General features: G+C 47.0%; 6 protein-coding genes across 6 annotated transcripts; 3 read left to right on the top strand and 3 right to left on the bottom strand.

The window, feature by feature from the left end:
• Nucleotides 1-386: 386 nt before the first annotated feature.
• On the bottom strand, nt 387-2,091 carry F5891DRAFT_78145 (ketopantoate reductase PanE/ApbA-domain-containing protein). The gene is made up of 7 exons (XM_041373215.1): nt 1,923-2,091; nt 1,739-1,813; nt 1,624-1,686; nt 1,270-1,565; nt 874-1,207; nt 614-825; nt 387-563 (listed from the first exon to the last, which is right to left on the bottom strand). The coding sequence occupies exons 1-7, from the start codon at nt 1,981-1,983 to the stop codon at nt 486-488; spliced, it is 1,119 nt and encodes a 372-aa protein (XP_041229182.1). The 5' UTR covers nt 1,984-2,091; the 3' UTR covers nt 387-485.
• Nucleotides 2,092-2,242: 151 nt separating this feature from the next.
• F5891DRAFT_78078 (uncharacterized protein) lies at nt 2,243-3,849 on the bottom strand. Its single transcript, XM_041373214.1, has 9 exons — nt 3,591-3,849; nt 3,527-3,533; nt 3,418-3,477; nt 3,180-3,363; nt 3,105-3,128; nt 3,000-3,053; nt 2,917-2,941; nt 2,532-2,851; nt 2,243-2,486 (listed from the first exon to the last, which is right to left on the bottom strand). Exons 1-9 carry the CDS (start codon nt 3,652-3,654, stop codon nt 2,277-2,279), a joined length of 948 nt encoding a protein of 315 aa, XP_041229181.1. The 5' UTR covers nt 3,655-3,849; the 3' UTR covers nt 2,243-2,276.
• An 84-nt stretch (nt 3,850-3,933) lies between these two features.
• Nucleotides 3,934-5,219, bottom strand: F5891DRAFT_977712 (uncharacterized protein; the record flags this gene model as incomplete). The annotated part of the gene is made up of 5 exons (XM_041376732.1): nt 3,934-4,025; nt 4,083-4,156; nt 4,200-4,251; nt 4,286-4,326; nt 4,618-5,219. The coding sequence occupies 5 exons, from the start codon at nt 5,217-5,219 to the stop codon at nt 3,934-3,936; spliced, it is 861 nt and encodes a 286-aa protein (XP_041229180.1).
• A 187-nt stretch (nt 5,220-5,406) lies between these two features.
• On the top strand, nt 5,407-9,220 carry F5891DRAFT_1017206 (Piwi domain-containing protein). Its single transcript, XM_041360988.1, has 9 exons — nt 5,407-5,645; nt 5,766-5,883; nt 5,933-6,427; nt 6,476-6,942; nt 6,992-7,927; nt 7,979-8,064; nt 8,113-8,220; nt 8,273-8,513; nt 8,567-9,220. The coding sequence occupies exons 1-9, from the start codon at nt 5,570-5,572 to the stop codon at nt 8,908-8,910; spliced, it is 2,871 nt and encodes a 956-aa protein (XP_041229179.1). The 5' UTR covers nt 5,407-5,569; the 3' UTR covers nt 8,911-9,220.
• A 2,449-nt stretch (nt 9,221-11,669) lies between these two features.
• Nucleotides 11,670-11,900, top strand: F5891DRAFT_911259 (uncharacterized protein; the record flags this gene model as incomplete). The annotated part of the gene is made up of 1 exon (XM_041373627.1): nt 11,670-11,900. A coding segment is annotated over one exon (231 nt), but the record flags the coding sequence as incomplete, so codon positions are not given.
• A 77-nt stretch (nt 11,901-11,977) lies between these two features.
• Nucleotides 11,978-12,169, top strand: F5891DRAFT_914249 (uncharacterized protein; the record flags this gene model as incomplete). The annotated part of the gene is made up of 1 exon (XM_041373679.1): nt 11,978-12,169. A coding segment is annotated over one exon (192 nt), but the record flags the coding sequence as incomplete, so codon positions are not given.
• Nucleotides 12,170-23,034: the final 10,865 nt, after the last annotated feature.

Genomic DNA, 23,034 nt, shown 5'->3' with positions numbered 1-23,034 from the left:
TCCCGACTACCTGCATCGAAGAGACAACATATAGGGCAAGGCTATGGAAAAAGTGGCATTTCTCCCATAAGCATGGGGAGTGCTCGAATCATCTAAACGAGCATGCCGATTTCACGTTACCTGTCAGTTTTAGCAATCCTTGCGGATTCAGGAATCTGACGCACCTCAATAACGGCCATTTTGTTTATGACAAATCAATCGGACACGCGTTATTGAGTTGGCATTTGATTTACCATTTTACTTTGCACTTTGCATGCTGTATTGAGTTCGGAGTTTTAAGCTGCTGAAATGCCCACCAGGTGAGACCAGATGGCGCGCGACAAACGGGAGTTGCGGTACCTGTAAGATGAAAATAAGTCTGGAATGTAAATGTGACAGACGTATGGCGACCCCAAGGCTCCCCAACGTGGCACGCAGACCGATGGTCAAGCCGTCGAAATATACTATTGAAATGAATAAAATTCTAAATCAAAGGGTCGCTGTGTCTAGAGTTTGGGCTGTCTAAATCCACCAAGAGTCTGGTTTTGGATGATAGCTAGCAAAGCATATAATGTTTCAATACGCTGCAAGACAGGTATCAGCTTTGATAGTAGCGACAGCGAACATTGCTTACTGGAATATCTACACCCGTTTCCTTGGCCATTCTCACCACCTCCCCAAGAATGACCTCCACCTCGATAGGCAGCCCATTCTGGGCATCAAGGAGCATGCTCGGGAGAGTTGTATGAGCAGGGTCTTTGTGTAGCTCTGCAGTATGCAATACAGTAGCATCAACGAGGGAAGAAGGTAGACCATCTTCGTTATCTGGGTAGCCCAATGCACGCCCTGAGAAAAAGGTAAGACATGCGGAGAGGTCACACAGTCCAAAATCACCAAGAGTAAGCATCTCTTGCACAATCGCACGTAGGACAGGGATGATATCGGGTGCTGTCTGAGGTGCCACGTAAGGACTATACGATTGGCCCTCTTTAGGTGGAGGTCGAAACATTGCTGTAGGAGAACACCCGGTGAGGGTCGAGAAGGAGGAGAATGCAACATTCCAAAATGTCTTGTGGAATTTCTTGCGCTGAATCTCTGTTGCAATGATCACCTCTGAACCTCCTGTTTCGAGCATGGTTCCAAAGTCTGTCAAAATGGCAGCTTCTTCAGGAGAGTTAGTAGTTGTTAGGTGGTCTCCATGTCTGTACATTCCAATGGTAGTGCGATCCTGTGTCCGCGTACGTCAGAAATCCGGAAGGGTCGCTCGACGTATGAACTATCTTTGCTCACAAAGTCGCCGTGATCCACCACATTCTTCTCCACCAAATTTGTTGTAATCCATACAACACTGCTGATGATCTTCGGTTCACCTTGATCGAGGGCCTTGACGCTATGATACAAGTCTCGCTCCACTCCGAGTCCATTTTGGAGCAAGACATAAGTAGGCTGAGGGTGCTTTTCACTATACGGACTAGAAAGCAGTGGTTCTAGGATCCGAGATGTCTTGATCACCTCTGGAATCGCCTTGGTTGTCAGGATCACATAGGAATACGGCCTATCAGCAGCTTCTGCCACCGACGATACTACTGTGATTCCAAGATGCACGGTGATGGACATCGCGTGTAATGTATTGGTCTTGCTTACGACGGTAGGGTTTCCAGCTCTCGTGAACGCCATACTTTTTGCTCCTGATATGTATGCCCTTGGCTAGAGTCGATCGGATCAGCTTCGAAGTCGATGAGACGACATGGTAGTTTACCGTTGACAGCGTCGTAGTTACTTCGGGCAACAGCAGTCACTCGCGCAAGCTTGCTCCTTTGAAGGATGTAGGCATCTGAGAGTGAGATCAGTGCCAGCACTATGGCTGTATCGTACGACTCGGAAATATCCAACTTGATGGTTGGGAGGAATGAAGACTAGGCTTCGAGTTGCTCGTGACTTACAGATCGTTCCAACTGCACCCAGGCCAACAAGCAGGACGTCTTTTGTACCGGTGGTAAGCATCTCACAAGTAATGGGTCTAATGACAGTTGCATTGTTGCAGGCAGCAGCATACGTTCGGAAGTCTCGAAATCTCAAGATCTCACGGGCCGTAACCGCGGCCGCCAGCGCTATAGTATGATCCGACAAAGTTCTTGAGAAATCAAATAAACTACAGTTATTGTCCATGCGAGTCATCAATACTATTTTTTATACTGTTTATCATCTGCTCGGGGCGACACCCATGTAGACGATCCACGCATAATACTACGGCAGTCTGTTATACCGTAGATGACAAGGGTATCCGTTTGTTGTTGCTACACTTCACGGTAGAATGACTGCATACTCCCAGTCTTCCGAGTAGCAAATGGTGACATGGGAGACATAGGGTAGGTACAGGTATCCTCGGTGACATCGATCTGGACTGGTGCAAAGGTCACTGTAGGACTTGACGATTTGTCGAAATGTGTGCCTATATTAGTCAGGCCGAGGCCAAGACGGGTGATGATAAGAAGAGGCGTCGTGGTCTAGGAAAATGTGAGACGAGAAAAAGATAAGCATAAGGTACCTACGGCAATTTGAACAGCAACATTGAATCCCGTGAAACCAGATGGACTGCCAGCTACATCCAAAACGAACATGACAAAAGTGCAGCTAGCTACAAGTGCACCGGACTCGATGACGGTAAACATGGCAGCCGTGTAGACATTGCGACTAACTAAATGGGATGCTTCTCGTCCCGCAAGCCAAAGACGATACGCGATTCCAAATGTGACACCGGTGTTGAGACAAAGACCCAGTGACCAACTAGCTTTGCCGAAAGCTTGGACATTGTGTGAGAAGAGGTGCTCGTTAGGCTGAGCTATCAGAAATACGGCTATGATAGCACAAGCTACGCCGAGGCGAAAGATAATCTTAGCACTTGATTTGAGAGCGAAGTGAACCTAGTGGGCCTACCAATGTGTGCAACTTCCAAAACCAACTAGCAATAGAGACACTCATAAGAGAGATGCGACAAGTAGGATGGAAAGATATCTTACCGAAGGAATGACAAGCTTCCAGTTGTGGTTCCAAACAACGTAAAGCCTCCAGATCTGTTATTGTGCGTGTTACTTCAATATACATGCGGGCCGAATATCACTTACTAGCAGCAAATCTTGAGCGAGCACCTAAAAGAAGGAACGATGAGGAGTGATTGAGGCCAGAAAAATGGTGCGCACATTGCAGACATATAATCCCAAATTTGTCAGCATAAGTGTTGTTGATGAGACGAAGTATATGCTGCTTCCATCAGGAACGGCTATTATGGAAGGGGTCGTAAGTCCTCGCAAGGACAGAATAAGAGAGATGATGCTGTGTGCTGTTGAAACTAAGATGTGGAAAATACACGACGTAACAAGGACCCTGATCAAGAGCTAAGCACCGGTGAGTGATTGGTGGCTGTCTTGAATCACGAACCTATGTGACTTTCTGTTTCGATTCGCGAAGATATATATACATGCACCAAAAAGCACGCAGCTAGTCAATGGAAATGAGTATAAAACTTTCCCTGAATATATGAACCCACTTGATTCCTACGAATGAGAGTTTAGGATCCAACGTCTACGTTCGTTTCTGGAAGGAACACATACCGTAAACCATACTTTCAAACCATATTGAGATTATAAACAAACGGTCCAAATTATGAGGATCCATTTTCTATCGTCATAGTCAGAAGGGAGATGAACGATGAACGAACCTCCGCATCTTATAACTTGTTGACGTGCCTTGGCCTTGTCATGTCTTAAGGTAGCTTGCTACTGTCTCGGGGACATTAGTACCGGCAGCTGACAAAACAATGGGAAGGTTAATATGCATGGACCTTTGCACCAACTTTTCTGTTTGTCTTGCAGTGGTTGTGTTTCGGAACGACCCTCGAGCGTTGTCTTTGTTGTTATCGATGCTGTTTAATTTATGACCGTGTGCTCGCCATAATCAGGAGGCTTTTGGACATGTAGTGACAGCGAGAAACTCAGCGAGAGAAGGCACATGCAGGTATTCTCCGTACTGCCCATTCTTTTTGCCGTCTGCGCACACATTAATTGTGTCTGGAGCGTCATCGTGTTCAAAGTGCCTTGACTTACATAATGTTGCCTTAAAGTTATGGGTCATGGCCCCACAACCCTGACTTGGCTTTTGGGTCTTGGGCAAGTAAAAGCTGTGGGGGTCAAACAATACTCAGGGTATAATGCCGCACAAACGATGGTTTCGCTGTATGTAGGTTGTCATAATGCAACTGCCGATCATGATTGCCTGCACAAGAGCTGAGACAATGGAGGAAAACTACCTTCAAAGTCGGCAAAGCCAAGACCAATTCCAGTACTCGCACTGGCGAACGCGACGAAGAAGTGTATCACCAGACAGATAAAAAGGGCAGACACGAAGATTGACCATAGAGAGCAAAGACACCAAAATCCCAAGCATGGGAACCAAACTTACTGCCTCAGGCAGCCTTACTCTGGCTTGAGCCTCTCTTCACAAACAAAGTGTGTCCTGCTGGACCGCCGGCCTCGCTCTCATGAACGAAGACGAAGAAGAGGTGCACCACCAGATAGAAAAGTAGAATTCCAAGCAAGGGATAAAAACTTGCTGCAGGCGGCCTTACTCGGAGTAAGTTACTTTGGCCTGCCCCACTCTTCGCAGACGATGATGACGGATGCATGTCCTGTCGGTCTATTATTATGGCCTTGGTAAATAGGTTTGTGAAGAGGCCCTTGGCAGCCCCGGTTACTGATAGCAGCCTCATGGACCTCAGTCCCGTCTGGTACGCTCGAGAGCCGGTCGGAATAGTTTGGTTCGCGGTTCAGGATATGGTCTGGTTCGTGGTTCAGGGTACGGTTCGGTCTATGGTTCAGAGTACAGCCTGGATCAGCAAGGAAGTCATGATACGGTTGGCGCAGAGCCGCGATAACCACTCCATACAGCATCTCAATGTAGTCCGAGAAGACGCACAGAGGCGATACAGAAGGCGACGAACATTTGATGAAAGGGAGATGCCGAGCAAACAAAACCTCGTCAGGTGCAGCATCCAACTCAGAGTGTAAACGACAGAAGGAATTTGGCAGTTGAGACAAAGGCTGGAGGAAGTCGGCGAGCCGCCTCCATGACGACAGATGCAGGCAAATCAGAAAGAGTTGTGGGATCGAATGGTCTTCGGGAAAGAAGAACCACGCAGAATCATCACTGACCACGGCGACATACAGAGCACTAATATCGACCATCTGAGAAAACCGATGGTAACAGGGTATGCATGAACCACTAGGAGGAGAATCGAGATGGGGCGTTGATGAGGAGAACAACGAGGGACTTTGAGAAGTCGAGGAAGCGAAGACACGGAGACATCAATGTTCGGGAAGTAATCGGATCAGAGAAAAGTGAGAAGGGTGATTGCAGAGCCCTCCACCAACGTGGGAGTCGGAGATATTTGATTTATTAAAAGTTAATTAAGGCCTGCAGGCTGTAAGCTCACGTGATATGAGGGAGTACAAAAACGCTCCTTTTTGGCGCTTGCTGTACTGAACCTTCCCCTTGTAACGTTGTATATATACATAGCAGTAAACGTACTGTAAACATGGCCTACAGAGGCGATCGTGGACGCGGTGGCTTCGACAGAGGGAGAGGGGGACGAGGAAGCCCTATTCCCGGCGACCGGGGACGGGGTGGCTTTGACAGAGGGAGAGGGGGACGAGGAAGCCCTATTCCCAGCGACCGGGGACGGGGTGGCTTTGACGGAGGGAGGGGGGGACGAGGAAGCCCTATTCCCAGCGACAGGGGACGGGACTCACCCTCTGGCTTTCGTGGCGGTGGCGGCAGAGGCGGTGACCGTGGCCGAGGGTTCGACAGAGGCCGGGGAAGGGGCTTTGGCGCTCCAAGGGAACAAGGCGGGTAAGTGCTACATTTAGAACAATGCCACGCTCAAACAAAAATTCTGTAGAATATTTCTCGAGAACCAACCAGCTACCGTCGACGCTCGAGTAGCTGATGACTCCGACAAGGCGCTCGTCGCTAGTTTACGAAACACTCAGCTCAGGAATGACCCTGATAGTATGCCCTTGCGCCCAGATTTTGGCACTGTTGGGGTGCCAATCAAACTTCGCACCAATTTCTTCCCTGTGCGCGTTCCCAAGGGACCGCTTTATGAGTATGACATCGCTATCACGCCTGTGGCTGGAACAGCTACTCGTCGCGTCAAGCGTCGCATATTTCAGCTCGCAGAGCAGACTACTACGTGGCAACAGTCTGGGATGCGTGGCACTGTCGCACACGATAGCAGTGCAAAGCTTATATCGGCTCGTGTTCTAGCACAGCCTCTTACGATCAAAGTCCCATATTATGACGATGACCAAACTGGGCCTCCGGCACAGGGTGGCAAAGAATACACACTCACAATCAAATTCATTCAGGAAATCAACACACAGGATCTCATGAGGTGAGTAGGTCATGTGTTTCAAAAATCTCTCTTATGTATATCTTGCAGTTACTTGAATGGAGATAACCAGTATCGAAACTACAACACCCTTCCTGTTATTTCCGCGTTGAATCTTATTCTTGCCGCGCATCCATTGCGCAGCGGCATCAAAGTCGGTCAAGACCGCTACTTCTTCCGCTCTGCTGCTGTTCCAGCAAATCTCGGCGGCGGTTTAGAAGCATGGAAGGGCTTCTACTCTTCTGTGCGCCCAGCTCATCATCAGCTGATGGTGAACGTCAATGTCTGCACCACAGCGTTCTATACCCCTGGAAATCTTGCGGTGCAGATGATGGCTTTCCAAAACTCCAGTTTCGGCGCACGAATGGAAGCGTTTTGTAAAGGCGTCAGGGTCAAAGCTACCCATCTTGGTTATCGAAAGACCGTCAAGTGTCTTGCCCGCCAGAACGCACGCCAGTACACCTTCCCGTGCGACGAACTTGGAGGATCCGTCTCAGTAGAGCAGTACTTCTCGCGTAGTGAGTGTCATGCTCTCTCCTCCAAATGCTGACGTTGTATTGTTCATAGAATATAAGATTAAGCTGAAGTACCCTGACCTACCTCTTGTCGATGTCGGGGGGCAGAAGAAAAACTACCTGCCAGCCGAAGTTTGCGAAATTCTTCCTGACCAGCCTTTCCGTGGCAAGCTTACAGACGATCACACTGCAGCTATGATAACAGTCGCGTGCCAACCACCCAACGTCAATGGTAACGCTATCATGAACGGTCTCAGAGAGCTTGGGTTTGTAAACCCAGGTCCCACACTCGGCGCGTTTGGTGTATCCATCGGGCCCAACATGGCAGTTGTCCCCGGCCGGATCCTCCCGAGACCTGGACTGAAGTATGCCAACAACGTGTCGCCCGCAGTTGATGACAGAGCCTCGTGGAATTTGCGGAACATTCGTTTTGCTGTGGGCGCGCGCCTGGAGAAGTGGGCTGTCCTGCTCATCGGCGATCGTGGTAGAGACGAGTTTCAGGGGCCTCAAGATCCTGCCCTCCGGACTGTTATCAGCGGGTTCATGGCCATGTGCAAGAATAGCGGGATCTTTGTGTCAAATGAGCAACCTCCGGTTGTAGCGGCAAACCTGCCGCCGCAAGATAGAAGCGACCCGCTTAGGAAGAGCGCCATCAATATTATTCGCGAGAGTCTGATGAAGTTGCATCCAAAGCCTTCCTTGGTACTCGTGATGCTATCAAACGGCGACAAGAACATTTACGAAGGACTGAAACACTTATGTGACGTGTACCTCGACGTCGCTACTGTGTGTGTACACGTGGCCAAGATTAGGAAGGAGAAGGGGCAGCCACAATATTTTGCAAACGTGGCCTTGAAGGTAAATATGAAAATGGGCGGCGTCAACCACAAACTCGATGAAAACTCGGGTCGGTGGCTCTCCAGCGAGCCAACGATGGTAGTCGGAATGGATGTGACCCACCCTGGTCCTGGAAGTGCAAGAGGAACACGTAAGTACTACATTTGCATGGTTCGAATGGGTACTTATTCCTTCGACAAAGCCTCCATTGCTGCAGTAGTTGCGAGCGTGGACAATCATTTCGCTCAATACCCTGCAAGTCTTGAAGTCCAGGAGTCGCGGAAAGAGGTGCGATCTTCAGGGCAGTTCCTTTCTTGCCAATAACGACCTACCTAGATGATTACCAATCTCAAGGAGATGATGATAGCGAGGCTTCAACTTTTCCGTCAACGTAGCAAGGTATTGCCTAAACGCGTACTGGTTTATCGCGATGGCGTTTCTGAGGTGTGATTTTTCTGCTGCGAAGTTGGGTGCATATCGCTCATGCTAAATTCAGGGGCAATTCAATATCGTCCGGATGGAAGAGCTTCCGGAGATCGTAAAAGCCTTCCATACCTTCGATCAGCCAAAGAAGCCTTATCGCCCCCAACTAACTATTGTGATTTGTGGCAAGAGGCATCATACCAGATTCTATCCCACAGAACGGAAGGATGCTGCAAATGACGGCAATCCAAAGCCTGGAACAGTAGTTGATCGTGGGGTCACGGCAGTATATGACTTCGACTTCTTCCTTCAAGGTGAATTTTGTTCCTTGAAGCAGCGTTTGTTCAGTTAATTACACTCCCTACAGCCCATGGCGGTTTGCAGGGTACGACGAAGCCGACCCATTACTACGTCGTCCATGATGAAATTGGCTTTGGGTCAGACAGTCTTCAGGGCCTTACGAATGCCCTGAGCTACATGTTCGCGCGCGCTACTAAGGCCGTGAGCCTTGTATCCCCCGCGTATTATGCTGATGTAGCGTGTGAACGTGGGCGATGCTATTTGAGGAAGCTCCTCCAGGGCCAAAGTGGGGATGGTATAACGGCCAGCGGTAGCGCCAGTACTAACGAACAAGATGTCATGCGGGAAGCACAGGCACTCTGGCGTAATGGTGTCTCCAAGAACTTGAAGGACACCATGTTTTACTTGTGATCATGCGCATCTACTTTCCTTTTGACTACTGATTATCATGCTCTCAATCGTTAATAGCTATTACTCACAGATTTTGTCTTGTCTTGCGTTGTTGAATTGCTTGGTTTCTTAGATGGCTTCCAGCTATGTTTGTTGCAGGCTACTTCTTGTTTGGATATGTAAACTGGATATATGAACCGTGTTTTGTGAATTTTCTTGCACAACCTTATGAGCTGTTTAGAGTAAAAGTTCGAGCACCTCCGAGCACCGCCGACGTTGGGTAGGCGCTATTGGACAATACACCACTTCGAGTTCCATTCGAACTTCTAAATTTAGAATGTGTTATGTATCATGCATCTGATCAAGCCGCAATTGCGGTCATTTTTTTCAAAAGCCGAGATTTTTTGGGGAGAACACATACAATTTAGTACTTACCAACAAGGAAACCGTGACAAGAAGGCAACGCCGTGTGCGCGCAGTGAGCATGTTCACATAATAATCAACGAAGATATTACGAAGGTATACGGCTTGCGTGCACGTCTAGCCACCTCTTCGGTCGGATCATGCGTGATAAGGTACCTTTTTTTGGTAGCACCCAGATCCATATTCTGCTCGGTATCACTGCTAGACGGTCAGGACGATTGGGCCGCGGGCTTACCTGGCGGTAAACTGCACTTTGTTTCATGAACACTCCAATCACCAACATCGGATGGAAGTGCGTTCCAGGAACGAATGTGAGAGGCGTGAGCCAAAATGCCCACCTTCGCCCCAAATCTTGTTGTTTGGATTAATATCGTGAGGTCACCCTGACATACTATCTTAATTTTTCCCGCCATGGACCCATGCCCGTGGTATACAGGAATGTGACCGGTTTTAGAATGGCTCCATGGGTGGCACCGACACTGTCCAAGTACGCCGATGCCGGGCCACCTTGGTGGGTGGGTGTCGACCTTCAATGAGCCAACGCCACCTCCCTTGGCATATAAAAGGGCCTTGAAACTTCAAGTGAAGTCATTAAAACCGACGCAAGCAAGCCACTCACAATTTTCAACGTCCTTCATCTTTAATCATTACGCATCCATGTATGCACTTGATACAACCGCATTAATGACCGATGCTCGCTACCAGAGCACCGTAAGGATTCTGACTTGTCGTCCTGTAGCGTGATGCTGATACAATTATTGCAGGTTGTTCCTGTCGCAGCGAAGAGAACCATGAAGTGTTCTACTTGTGGTTCTTATGATCCCCCAGCAGTACATGTGTGCCCAGGTCCAACTGGTCCATCTGCGAAATAAGCGAACAGAGCTCGTGTCGAGAGATGGTGGAAGACGCCGCTGAGGAATCGATACTTGTTTCCATGTGTTGATCTGTATGCGTACCCTTGCTACAAAGCACAGGCATCCAAAGCATCCATACTTCCTGTATTTCATTTGTACACGCTGTGTTAGCAAGGGGAGGTCTCATAAAATCGCCGGAGCAAAACCCGGAAACGAGTTCACCACTGTCAATCAGATATCATGCTCTTTGCTCCCTCCTACTCCATGTTAGCAATTCGGTAAATTTATCAATACGTAAAGCGATCGTGCAATCGAAGCAGACCGGACGACAATCGAATCCGTTGGTATGATTCCAGGTGTCCGGTAATTATTTCGCTCCGGTGACGTCGATAGAAAGGATGACACTAAAAGTCCAGAGGAAACGGGATATATTGATGAAGTGTTAATTGATATTGATGCATGCCGGGACCTGCGGCATCATCAACGAACTCGCATGCCCACCGGTGCTAATATAGACTGATGCATATAAACCTTCTTGAGTTTGAGGTGCATGGCCTGGACAAATTCATTCATCAGATCTCTGTGGATGGCGCGTCGAAGGTACTAGTAAGTACTAGTAGTGGAAGTGCAGATAAAATCGTGCACTGACTGTACTGAGGTGTACTCAGAGTAGCTTACTGACAGTCGCAAAACTATTACGTGTGAGGGCCCTGGATCGTGTGGAGATGCTGGGAAATAGGGCCATGATGGCTTCTCTGCATGGAACTGCAATGTCTGTGTGCCTGCGGATGAGATGAATGAGTCGACATTATGAAGCATAAAGTGAATCACACATACTGCACCTCAGGCATTACTTCTCGGCATCAATAGAGACCTTTGAGGTAGGGTTTCTATGTTGTGGGAAACTTACCTCTGAGGTGCGCCCTCCCACCATTCTATTAATAACATGCCTCTTACATTACATCCAGCACCTCCTGGCGTGGCTCGCGAGGTGCTCGCGGCACCTGAACCTACCCTCCTTTCGTTATTGCACACCTCCAGCATTCCTCGCACACCTCGAGCAGGGTGATCTATATGCTCTGGGGGCTCTTGCGCCACAGGAATCCATGTCTATATTGCCCGCTAAGTTTGAGGTGTTAGTGAGTCATAGTTTTCCCTCACACTCTCCCTTTCACCATGGTCTCAACCAGTGCTTTTGCTCCTACTTGTGGAGCTCAATGCATATCTTCTGGACTAGGCCACCATTTCGTCAGCCCGAAGAAACCCAGAGATAAGAAAAAAACTCAGAAACATGTTGAGTTACCTGGCGCGCAAGCCAAACGCCGTCAACTGCTAGCTCATATGCAGCAACTGATCAACCCCGAGCCCAAACAGAGTAAAGTTCATGCTGTAGATGCAGTTGAAACTGTCTCTGACACCAGTCAAACTGACGCTTTGGCCGAAATTCCTGATCCAGACTTCGAAATCCCATCAGAACCTCCTTCTGACATACTTGTAGAAAAATCTCCAGTCAAACGTCGCATTTTGCCTGACAAGGCTACGGATTCGTCGTATAGCAGCTGGAAAACACTGATACCCTTCCTTGTCGAACCTCATCTCAAATATTCGGCACGAACGCTAGCGACAGCACTGGAGATCACCCCCAAGGTTATCTCTGCATGTGCAACACTTTTGTGCCCTCAAAAGCGAACATCAATCGCGTGTTTATTTTTTGACAGTAGGTTTCTTATCTACGACTTTACACCATGTTGACAAATGAACACCATTCAGGATTTATGTCTATCGATGTCCTCAGTTGTAGATGCTCCATGCTTCCCCAAGTGCTGCTTCACCATGGTCTATTTCCAACCGCTCCCTCACAACCTCGTATGGCTGTCTCCATCAAACTGCTATCATTCTATCGGGCACTTTTCGAACGGTCCTGTGATGCCATCAATGCCTTAGCGTCGGCTCTAAAAATGCACTACTGTCACAGAGGTTTTGTCATGACAGACACCCGAGTAAGTAATTCATTATGGCATATGTTTAAACTGATTTGTTGCACTAGGGGGAAATTATTCAGGATCCTTTTCGTCGAGGCCTGGGCTATGCCGTACAATGGTACGACATTCTTCAAGTCCAAATAGAATGTCAAGTCGAAGAAGCCCTGCAGAATAGCTGTGATCGGGTGGCGACCCTTCGTCCTCAAACAGAGGATCACGTCTCCACCTCGTCACCTTTGTCTACCCTATGTAGAGGCCACTGCGCACCCATACTTATCCAACAGTGTCCAGCATGTTTCGGAGGGACGATGTTTGGGAAACCTACTGCTGACGGAGGAGACATTCACACTGCCACAGATGGCAACTTCCACCACCGCCATCGGCGTGCGGCAGGGGATTGCCCCCACTTTTATGACCCCACTTATTTCCTTCCAAAACAGTATGTTGATGATGTCGGCCGCCGCATAGAGGCCCAACGTAAGAGGCCTGCCAAGTCAGCTGTACCCCTCGTTCCTGATGAGGCTATCGACCAATGTGAAACAGCATACAAAGCAGCTGATGGGAAAAAACAGAAGGCAGCAATGGATAGCTTTGATGATACTGGTGTCATGGCACTCATATGTCGTCATGATATACCTCTTTTTTTTGCTAATATCGACTCTCCGGGAGAACAGCAAAAATATTCAGTGGCCCTCCTGGAACATTTGTTCTCATTGATCCCACCTTATGCTATGGTTGTAGCTTTGTATGACGTCGGGTGTGTCCTTGCCCGATCCCTTAGCAAGGTAAGTCCATCTGGTCTCCATTTAGGTTCATCCACTCATCATCTTTAGTATGACATTCTCCCTGGCAGTATCGTCTCACGTTTGCGCTTGGCAACCACTGCCATGCATGCCTACGGGCATGAGTGGGCATGCCAGCTAGTGTACAACCCACGCATGTGTATTGGGCTGGGTCTTTCAGATGGAGAAGGAACCGAGAGGCTCTGGTCTCACTTGGTGCACCTAATTGGTGTTGAGAGGTCGTCATCGGTACGCCTTCTTCATTCTTGTCATTGATTCAAGTCTTATTGCATAACGTCAGCGTCAGCGCCGTCTCTGGCTGATCGACTGTCAGGCTGCAGCTATAGGATCTGAAATGCAAAGTGACTTAGGTGATTGGATTCAACAATGCCTCAAGCGTGGTGTTAATGACCAGGGAACTGCTGCCCAAGAGGCCCTGGATCAATGCGAGCTTGCTATCGATGATCTCGAGTCAGAATGGTCTCAGCAACAAAGCTCGCAGCTGTCAGTCCATGCACGTAAGTGTTTTTAGTTGATATTGAATATGATACGAGTTACGTTTGTTCATAGACGCCCCTGCTCGCCTTAAAAAGGAGTTAGACACTGTATTGACCCTACAGGCCGACCTTGATACCTCCGATACAGCACTACAATCCACCAGGCTCATGCTCGAGAAAGGAACTGCCTCGCAAGACACTCTCGAGGCTCTTGAGAGAGGTCATGATCGTCTTATGGCCAAAGTCGAAGTTTTATATGCATCCCTCAATATTCACGACCAATTCCCTGAACTAGAAGGCATCAATTTAGACTTTGTTCGGCTTCTTCTGATGGTGCTGTAGAGACTCGTGTGTCTCATGGTCTGATATGACAGCTTTACACTAGGAAGTACATAGCATGAACTTGTAGTGTCACTCTGTGCACTACCCGCAGCTATCTCTATATGAGGTGCAGCTTTCCCGCGCAATGCGCGCCATGCGCGCACCATTCCCGCGCTTCACGATGTATGCGCGCGCGTTCCCGCGCTTGCGCGCCCTATAGCGCCAGCCATTCAGATGCATCCATCCACTGTCCACCAAGCTCCCTAGTACGTATATTTCCATTTCCTTTATTAGCATAGTTCCACCTTTATTTTTATCATAGTTTCTCACTCATATATATTTTTACATACCTACTCGGTAGCGCTTCGGCTCCGCATGACCGTGCTTAGGCACGCTATATAAGCGCCAGCAGTACATACTACACTTTACCTGACTTTTACCTCCCAATTACTAGTTATCACTTACTTACTACTTAGCAGAATATAGTAGAAGTCTATTTGTCTATACTTCGCATCTCCCTTCTCTTTTCTTGCATTATATTATCACTTGAGTCTAGTCTTTATCATTTTCCGCATACGTGCGTGCACCTGCGCTTTCTCGCGCTTCGCTGAAGCGCGTACCTCTAGATCTTGGCTGCACTCGCTTCCCCTTTAGGGTCGAACGCACTTGTCTCCTCAGGTAACGCAGACTAGGCAACACTCGACCTACAACATTTTTAGATACAGTTAGGAGCATCTTTTGTTCCTCTCAGTATTGTTGTTTCTACAGTGCGTGACTTGAAAATGAACATCTGCAAATGGGCAATCACAAGCTTTTTTGAGTGGGATAAACTTGACCGTGCGGTTGGCGGTGCTCAGCAGGCGTTAGGTAAATCATTCATACCTGTGATTTGCTATCAACTGATAGTCATTTAGGCACAAAACTACATCAACAAACCCGAAAAGCTATTGCGAAACACCAACCCACTCTGTTGACTGCACTCAGGAAGTTTAATGCTTACTGTGAGCACTTAGAAGTGTTATATGACCCTTCTTGGGGGATTCCTTTACCTAATCCTCTCCCGACCAAGCTTGCAGAGCTACGTAGTGATCCCAATCTAATGGAAGATGTGTGGATTACGCCATCGACAGGACAAGTTCCTCGGTGGTTGGAAGATGCTGATGTCAGAGACGGAATATGCGCACTTCTGAAACATGAGCGCTGCCGAGAAGAACAGAAGCGACTCGGTATCGAGGCAGACAATCTTTGTCGTTTCTTTGGGGAGGAACTTGCTGCACTCGAGCTTGCACTCCGCACACCAGGATGTAGGTTTCTTATTGTTGTAGGAATTGTTTTTAATGCATAGACAGGTGAACTTATATCTGTCTTGCTGAGGCAGCGCCACAATCAGTTACTCAGACTTCAAACCCGCTGGGCGAACCCATTAGCCTCTTCGCTTCGCTTCATGTCCCGTGCCAAGGATGCGCTGGAGATTGCCATCACCCTTTCAGGTGGTGTCCAATCGCCAAACGTGCACTGGCTCAGCACTACGTTACTGGAAGTACCTGATCCTGAGGGAGAACTCAGTGATGTCGAGTTTGCTGAGCCTCTTGACCTGCCAGTAGTTGAATTTGAACATGCCGCTCTCGCTGATGTTCTAGAGGATGATTTGGGTCGAGAGGAGGTTCGAGACTTCGATTCAATGGATCATGTCAATGACACCCATGCTGTCATCTTGTGGGAGGCTCCCGAGGTGCGCCAGTCCTTTAGGAATCATTTGAATGTTAACTAGGTTTTAGTCCGTGCTGATAGATGACTCCTACGTCCCATGTAAGGAGGAGCATGTCATCGGTTCAGGAACAGTTACCTGAAGAGAACATCCTTCACGAGATGGATACCCTCATCAAATTTTTGAGCCGAAGGACATCACCTTGCTTACCTCACGCACAGCATTCCTTAATGACACTTGTATCAATGGGTGTGCTGTTTTGCTATTTTCTGAACTCAAAAGTGTCGCCACTAGTCATTGCGCTTTGTTAACAACCCACGACCTCCCTCGCATTCGATATAATGCATCAGATGACATTCTGTGGCGTAATGTATCATACACGTGTTACTGGGAGAAAGATGTCTGGATTCTTCCTATCCATCGTCCCTCCAATATTGGCCATTGGGTGCTGTGCATTATTCGCTTCTCCAGCAAAGAATTGCACCTCTTTGATAGTCTGGCTGAGAAAAAACCTTGGAAAACCGATGTTAAGGTAAGTTTACTTGTGTCGAGGATTTTGCACGAGGCTTATGTACTCCAAGGATGTCATGAAGCTGATTGCTCGTCTCCTTGCTATTGCACGCCAACGGCATCATCACATCACAACTGAACTTGACAGATGGACAGCATGACCATTGAAAGTTAGTAACACTTTGAGTCTTTGGGTACATACATCTAAACTTTCTTCTGAGATCACGCCTGTCCAGACCAATGGTTATGACTGTGGAGTATGGGTATTGGCAGCAATTGCTGCTGTCTTACGAGGACGTCATGTAACAGGACTCTGCAAGGATGATATGCACCACCTGCAGCATTATCTATGAGCTCTCATTCTTTCTGTACCGTGCTTCTAGATCATCAATATCACATATATATCTACTTGTATGGATTCAGTCCACGAATTATTAAGTCTGCCTCCCGACGATAGTTGAAGATTTTCCTTGCCTGCCACTGCACATAACACTCCGCCATCACCCTATGTCTTTCACAACTCTGCATGTGCAATACATACTCATTAAGCTCATTCCATTTACCCATCAGTGTCCTTTCTGCCACCTGAATGTCCTGCAGGATGACTTCTGCATTCGCTGTTGCAAATATTTGAGCATAACGTGCGCGGGTCTCTTTCTCCAAATGATACTGTCTGCCATGCATGACGTCCACAAGATTGCGAGTGAAGCGATCTTCATCTGGTGAGTTTGAAGGAGGAGGAGGGGAATCATATGATGGTGGTTTCTCCCACTGGAGTACATCAGACTCATTGATCAACTCCGATCTGGAGCATGCTTGATGGAACAGAGATGAGTTGGGGAGGGGAAGCACTGCCAATGTGATGAGAGACTGAGGGAGTGGTTTAGCATTGCTGAGGGATCCAGTAGTAGGCCTCTTCCGTCCACGGAGTTTGGCCTTAGCACGAGCATTTTGAATCTGTCGAGCAGCCTTTCCCCTGCAATTTGTTAAACAATCAGCACAGAAAGATAAGTAGAGGGAGTCACCATTCTGTCCTTGAGTATGAAGCTTTCTGTTTGCGTAAGGCAGTGTTCTTCTCCTCCAGCGTAAAATATTTACAGTGGCTCAAAAAAGTGTCCCAATGTTTGTAGCTTTTCATGTAATTGCTATATCATGTGTCAAGATGTGGGAATATGACTATGCTATAGGGAGATGTCGGAAAGGTCTGCGTCTCAGCTTCATTTCGGTTCCCTATACCGTGGGAAAATAATGACATTATGTGAAGATATGAGTATTTTAATTTGATGACTCATTGGGACACTTTCTTGACTTTGAGTTTTACTAATGTAATCTCTATAATTCTAGTACTGTGTGTGACCTCCTTCTGCTCCAATCACTTCTGCCACTCTTCTGAACATATTCTCTATCAATTTTGGGTATTCCTCTTTGGTGATTCCATCATACTCTGCTGTAACACTGTCTCATAGTTGGAATAGCCCCTATAGTGAATCTTGATATGCTACAAGTAATTTCTTGAGTGATTCTTAGGGGTATTCAATAGGGTTGATGTCTTGGGTCTATGTTGAACATGATAGAATAGTAATATTATGGTCTTTAAGTTATTTGGTAGCCAATCTAGAAGGTTGCTCTATAAGACTTAAGATCTCTTAATCACTATATTCTAATTAGAAAGACTGCTGATGCTAATAAAGTGACTAAATTGATTATTTCCATCATTCCTATGACTATCTCTACTTAAATAGTCAGACACACTCTCAAGACAGCCCATCTTAAAGCTATAATCAAGAAAAACAGATTCCTCTGTCTCTAACCTTTAAAAAGAAAAGACAAGATGCTACTTTCAAGTACAAATATCGGACTGCTAATAGCTGAAAGAGGTTTATCTAGTTAGATAAGGTTAAAATCAATAGGATGAGATCATATGGCAAAGAATTTATATTAAAATAGATAGGACAATCATTAAGATAAAGAAAAGTTAAATAAACACCTTAAGTTTCAAGACAAAACTTGATGGTATAGGACTATATGAGATAAAATGGAGTGGGAATCTTCTATGAAGCAAAGGGGAGGATGAATACAGAGTAGTAAATACTCATTTGACAGAAGTGTCTGCTAAGAAGCATGCAGAAGTTATGAGTTAATAAAGAAGATACTGTTTTGTGATAAGACAATGACCCTAAGTATACCTCTAAATCAGCCACCAATAGCTTGCAAACCATGATATTACTATTCTATCATGTTCAACATAGACCCAAGACATCAACCCTATTGAATACCCCTAAGAATCACTCAAGAAATTACTTGTAGCATATCAAGATTCACTATAGGGGCTATTCCAACTATGAGACAGTGTTACAGCAGAGTATGATGGAATCACCAAAGAGGAATACCCAAAATTGATAGAGAATATGTTCAGAAGAGTGGCAGAAGTGATTGGAGCAGAAGGAGGTCACACACAGTACTAGAATTATAGAGATTACATTAGTAAAACTCAAAGTCAAGAAAGTGTCCCAATGAGTCATCAAATTAAAATACTCATATCTTCACATAATGTCATTATTTTCCCACGGTATAGGGAACCGAAATGAAGCTGAGACGCAGACCTTTCCGACATCTCCCTATAGCATAGTCATATTCCCACATCTTGACACATGATATAGCAATTACATGAAAAGCTACAAACATTGGGACACTTTTTTGAGCCACTGTAGCTCTGCAACCCATTGATGTTCAGTGTAATAAAGCAATGTGAAGTACTTACAGCATTGCACATTAAACGCTACTGGTGGTAGTGCAGCATCTTCCACCGCCCATACTCTTGGTTTGCTTATACCAGAGTGACGGGGCACTCCATGGGAGTCGTCTGAGCTCATTTCAAACGACATTGGAGCACTACAAGGTGTTGTATTTGTCTTGCAAGCGTAGCACGAACTGTTTCTGCAATGTGATTGGTTCTAAATACTTTTGGAGGCTCTGGAGGTTCAATCTTGTAGCCTCAACACTTCACCCTTAACATCACCCTCGCGAGCCTCTAAGTGTCAGGATTGCCTTCATTACAGCATGTGCCACTGTGTTGGTCAATTGTTCCGATGTAATCGCTTCTTTCATATGCTAAACCAAAGTAAGTAGTATGATACGTTTAAGGATTGTGATTGGTTGTAAATTTCCTACTTGCCTCGCTGCAGACCATCCAGACCCTCTACACCGAACCTCATGGTGGCACCTCACCCTCTCAAGCCATCATCTGCGAGCCTCCGTTACAGCATAGCAAGTGCGACCCTCTGTTACAGCATAACTTAGTGCGTTCCAATTTCAAATGTCCGCTGGTAATATTCTGACTTTAGTATAGCATGTATCTCAATGGAATCATTCCATGCATGCAGGAATTTAAACTCCTTGCGATGAACTCAAAATGTGCGCTCTTAAGATCGAGGTAAGTACTGTTTCCCCCCCTTCACCTTCTTCAAAATTTGACCGTCTCTGAAGGCTAGATTGTACACATCTGCTCTGACGACATCACTCACCTCTGAAAAAACCCTCCAATCATCAGTAGCTTCACAAATACAGTTCCTTCAGACCAATGTAAGTGTTTACAGTGTTTATCTTTGACACCATACTGAAATGCGTCCAGTGTCTACCGTTTTTTTTTTTTTACCTGCGTTGATTCTTCTACGTACTATCTGCTCTCGATTAATTTTTTTTTGTGGTACGTTGCTCTCTTGGTTGTTCAGTTTTTTTTGGCTAACACACACTTGCTCAGCATTCTTGCCCTTGTCTGCTCTCGATTTTCGCTGTCAAATATTAACAATACTCATCTTTGTACGTTCACAACCTCGCAGCGCAACTGACAATCTCTGACCATCCCACAGTTATGACTCATACATTTGGTGAATACCCATACCCCCTCAAACCAGGAGCCCCACCCCCTCAAAGTTACAGCACCTCATCTCAGTCTATGCATCTTCCTCCTGGCGGAGATTATGTTCAGGAGCAGTATGGTGGCGGGCGTCGTCCCAAAACGCCTCCGGTGGAGTTAACTCCTACCAGACTAAGGAGTAGAATCAAGGCTACGCAGTGTGATGTCGGCATAGTCAAAGAGGCTGCCATCCGGCGTCAGGAAAACTCATTCCCACCCGATGCTCTAACCGTTCCCGCAGCACCAGCACCTGCACATCCTACATATGATAATAGTATCATGGGAGGTGGCATGTCGTCCACTCAGGCTCTTCCTCAGGGAAATCGTCACGCATCACCACGTCTCCATGATCCCGACCCTCCCCATCCTGCACCTCTACAGGATATGTTTTACGATCCCATGGAGGCACAACCCAGCGGATGGTTGCTGCAGCACTCAAATTCCTTTGGACAGATGGATGATGCATCATTCACGGCACTGCTCATGGAGACACAGGGACATTTTATGTCTTCCGATGCCGGCCCGAGTTTCACTAACCAGCCTTCCTCCTCGCATGCACCCTCTCATGAGCCTCCAGTGCCTCAGAGTGCCAAAGGAAGTTCTCGTCAGATTGCACCTATGACTACACATATTACAGTGACCTATCTCTGTATAATATGAGGGAATGGATGTGCATAATATCCCGTATGATACGGGCCAGCGGACCATGGGCCCATGATAAAAATATCCTCGACTATGACAGATGGGCCGGGAGGCAAATTATTCCCGATGGAGGTGGGTGGGCCCATGCAGGGAATATATAGAGTAGATGAGTGGGCCGATGTACATGAATATTAGGTAGACGGGTGGGCCGAGGTAGTTGGATATTATGCAGATGGGTGTATTAAGGTAGATGTGTATGAGAGAGATGGGTAGGTACTTGTTATCACATTCACGGGTGGGCCCAGACACATATTAAATTAGACGGGTGGGCTGAGGGTGTTATAAAATATTGTATTATACGGGTGGGCCCAGACGCATATTAATTAGACCGGTGGGCCGAGGGTGTTGTATGGGATGTTGTATTAGATGGGTGGGCTGAGGGTGGTATAAAATATAGATGGGTGGGCCCATGTGTATCATAATTGTAGACATGATGGAGCTGAGGTAGTTGTACATCAACCAAATCAGAGGAGGTAATAAATCAAAGTTACCAAGTTCCCGGAGCATCAGGTGATCTCCTGATATGGCAGTGCGAAGCTTGTGTTGCCCTATGAGACGCCAAGTTCCGACCACCAGAATTTGAGTCAACTGTACCGAGTTCTGAGTTCTGGGACCCAGAACTCAACACATAATTTAGTTAATACTTTTTGATGGTGCACAGGTTGTCTTGCAGAATGTGGAATCCAGGGTGCGAAGCTTGTGTTGCCCTACGAGAAGCCAAGTTCCAACCACCAGAATTGGAGTCAACTGTACCGAGTTCCGGGACCCAGAACTCAACACATAATTTAGTTAATACTTTCCATGTTAAATGGCCAACCGAAATTGAGATGTTTCTGAAGAGATCAGCAGGTGCTCTCTTGACATGGCCTCTGATGGTGCTTAGGTTGTCTTGCAGAATGTGGAATCCGGGGTGCGAAGTTTGTGTTGCCCTACAAGAAGCCAAGTTCCAACCACCAACATGTGAGTCAACCGTACTCAAAGGAGGTGATAAATCAAAGTTACCGAGTTCCCGGAGCAGCAGGTGATCTCCTGACATGGCTGTACGAAGCTTGTGTTGCCCTACGAGATGCCAAATTCCGACCACCCAAATATGGGTCAACTGTACCAATTTCCGAGTTCCGGGACCCGGGAGTCGACAAATGAATATCTGATGACCAGCGAGTCAACCTTACTCAGAGGAGGTAATAAATCACAGTTACCGAGTTTCCCGGAGCTGCAGGTAATCTCCTGATATGGCTGTGCGAAGCTTGTGTTGCCCTACGAGACGCCAAATTCCGACCACCCAAATATGGGTCAACCATACCGACTTCCAAGTTCCGGGACCTGGGAGTCGACAAATGAATATCTGATGACCAGCGAGTCAACCTTACTCAGAGGAGGTAATAAATCAAAGTTACCGAGTTCCTGGAGCTGCAGGTAATCTCCTGATATGGCTGTGCGAAGCTTGTGTTGCCCTACTGAGACGCCAAATTCCGACCACCCAAATATGGGTCAACTGTACCGACTTCCGAGTTCCGGGACCCGGGAGTCGAACAAATGAATATCTGATGACCAGCACACTTCCAATCAGGTAGTATTTCATTGAGCAATGGATAATAATACATCTTTGACAGCCAAAATTATCCAAGGCTCCCTTATCTGATCCTCTCTATCTCCACCCCCTATAACACCAAAGTCCGGACATCCAGCATTCAGCATCTGATTTCCCAAGATTAACATCCAGCATGAACGGTTCTTCCCCTTCCCCTCCTGATAGCATAAACATCTGGTGCACTTGGGCCCTGACTGTGACTTATGAAGCAGGGGAATATACTGAACAGAAATTCAAGGCAGAGAAGACTGGAGGAGGCCCAGTCATACCTTCCCCCAACCTAGACACTGATCTGGTGATGGTGTGCGATCGCTTGGCTGATGTACTCATAAAGGCATCTAAAAATCCCAGTGGGTCTTCCTGCAGATTCGGAAAATTCGTTTTATCATTCAAATTCCTGCATGACAGTTCAGATGCAGATGGATATTGCAAGATATAGCAAATTGATCTCCCCGAAGGACACCGGGCATAATAAACATAGAGAGGCGAGGTTGCTTGAGAGGTGTCCTCCTGGCCATGAAGGCAAAAGGTTGGTCGACGAACCTGCCACAATTCTCGATGCATCCAGTGCCATCATTGCATGGTACCTCCCAGATGCCCTGACCGACACCACCCAGGTGTGTAATATACATTGTTACTCAATGGATATTGAATATTAATGGAACCTACAGAAGGAAATCAGGGAGGCCACCGATTTGCTCGCTCCAAGCCTCGAAAAAAGTGTAAGGGCTGATGGCAATTGGCAAACTAATCAAAAGTTGTTCAACCGGGGCTCAGAAGATGTTGGACCAACTCCCGGATGCATCAATCTATCTCCAGCATGGTTTCAACAGGGACACGAGGTAGGATCTGATGGGAT

This window comes from Suillus fuscotomentosus (genome assembly GCF_016647785.1).
Source record: "Suillus fuscotomentosus strain FC203 chromosome Unknown F5891scaffold_12, whole genome shotgun sequence".
Taxonomy (NCBI): Eukaryota; Fungi; Basidiomycota; class Agaricomycetes; order Boletales; family Suillaceae; genus Suillus; species Suillus fuscotomentosus.
This window is presented reverse-complemented; position numbering and strand designations above follow the sequence as displayed.

Excerpts from the sequence above, each read along its gene's own strand:
- F5891DRAFT_78145 (XM_041373215.1), bottom strand. The coding sequence starts at position 1,983 with ATGCTTACCACCGGTACAAAAGACGTCCTGCTTGTTGGCCTGGGTGCA. Across the intron at positions 1,566-1,623 it reads GAGCTGGAAACCCTACCGTC|TAGTATCGTCGGTGGCAGAA; the intron begins GTAAGCAAGACC and ends TTGGAATCACAG. Across the intron at positions 826-873 it reads GCAAGAGATGCTTACTCTTG|GGCGTGCATTGGGCTACCCA; the intron begins GTGATTTTGGAC and ends CCTTTTTCTCAG.
- F5891DRAFT_78078 (XM_041373214.1), bottom strand. The coding sequence starts at position 3,654 with ATGGATCCTCATAATTTGGACCGTTTGTTTATAATCTCAATATGGTTT. Across the intron at positions 3,129-3,179 it reads TGGGATTATATGTCTGCAAT|GTGCTCGCTCAAGATTTGCT; the intron begins GTGCGCACCATT and ends TCCTTCTTTTAG. Across the intron at positions 2,852-2,916 it reads TTTGGAAGTTGCACACATTG|CTTGTGCTATCATAGCCGTA; the intron begins GTAGGCCCACTA and ends GCCTCGGCGTAG.
- F5891DRAFT_1017206 (XM_041360988.1), top strand. The coding sequence starts at position 5,570 with ATGGCCTACAGAGGCGATCGTGGACGCGGTGGCTTCGACAGAGGGAGA. Across the intron at positions 8,065-8,112 it reads TCCAGGAGTCGCGGAAAGAG|ATGATTACCAATCTCAAGGA; the intron begins GTGCGATCTTCA and ends CGACCTACCTAG. Across the intron at positions 8,514-8,566 it reads CTTCGACTTCTTCCTTCAAG|CCCATGGCGGTTTGCAGGGT; the intron begins GTGAATTTTGTT and ends CACTCCCTACAG.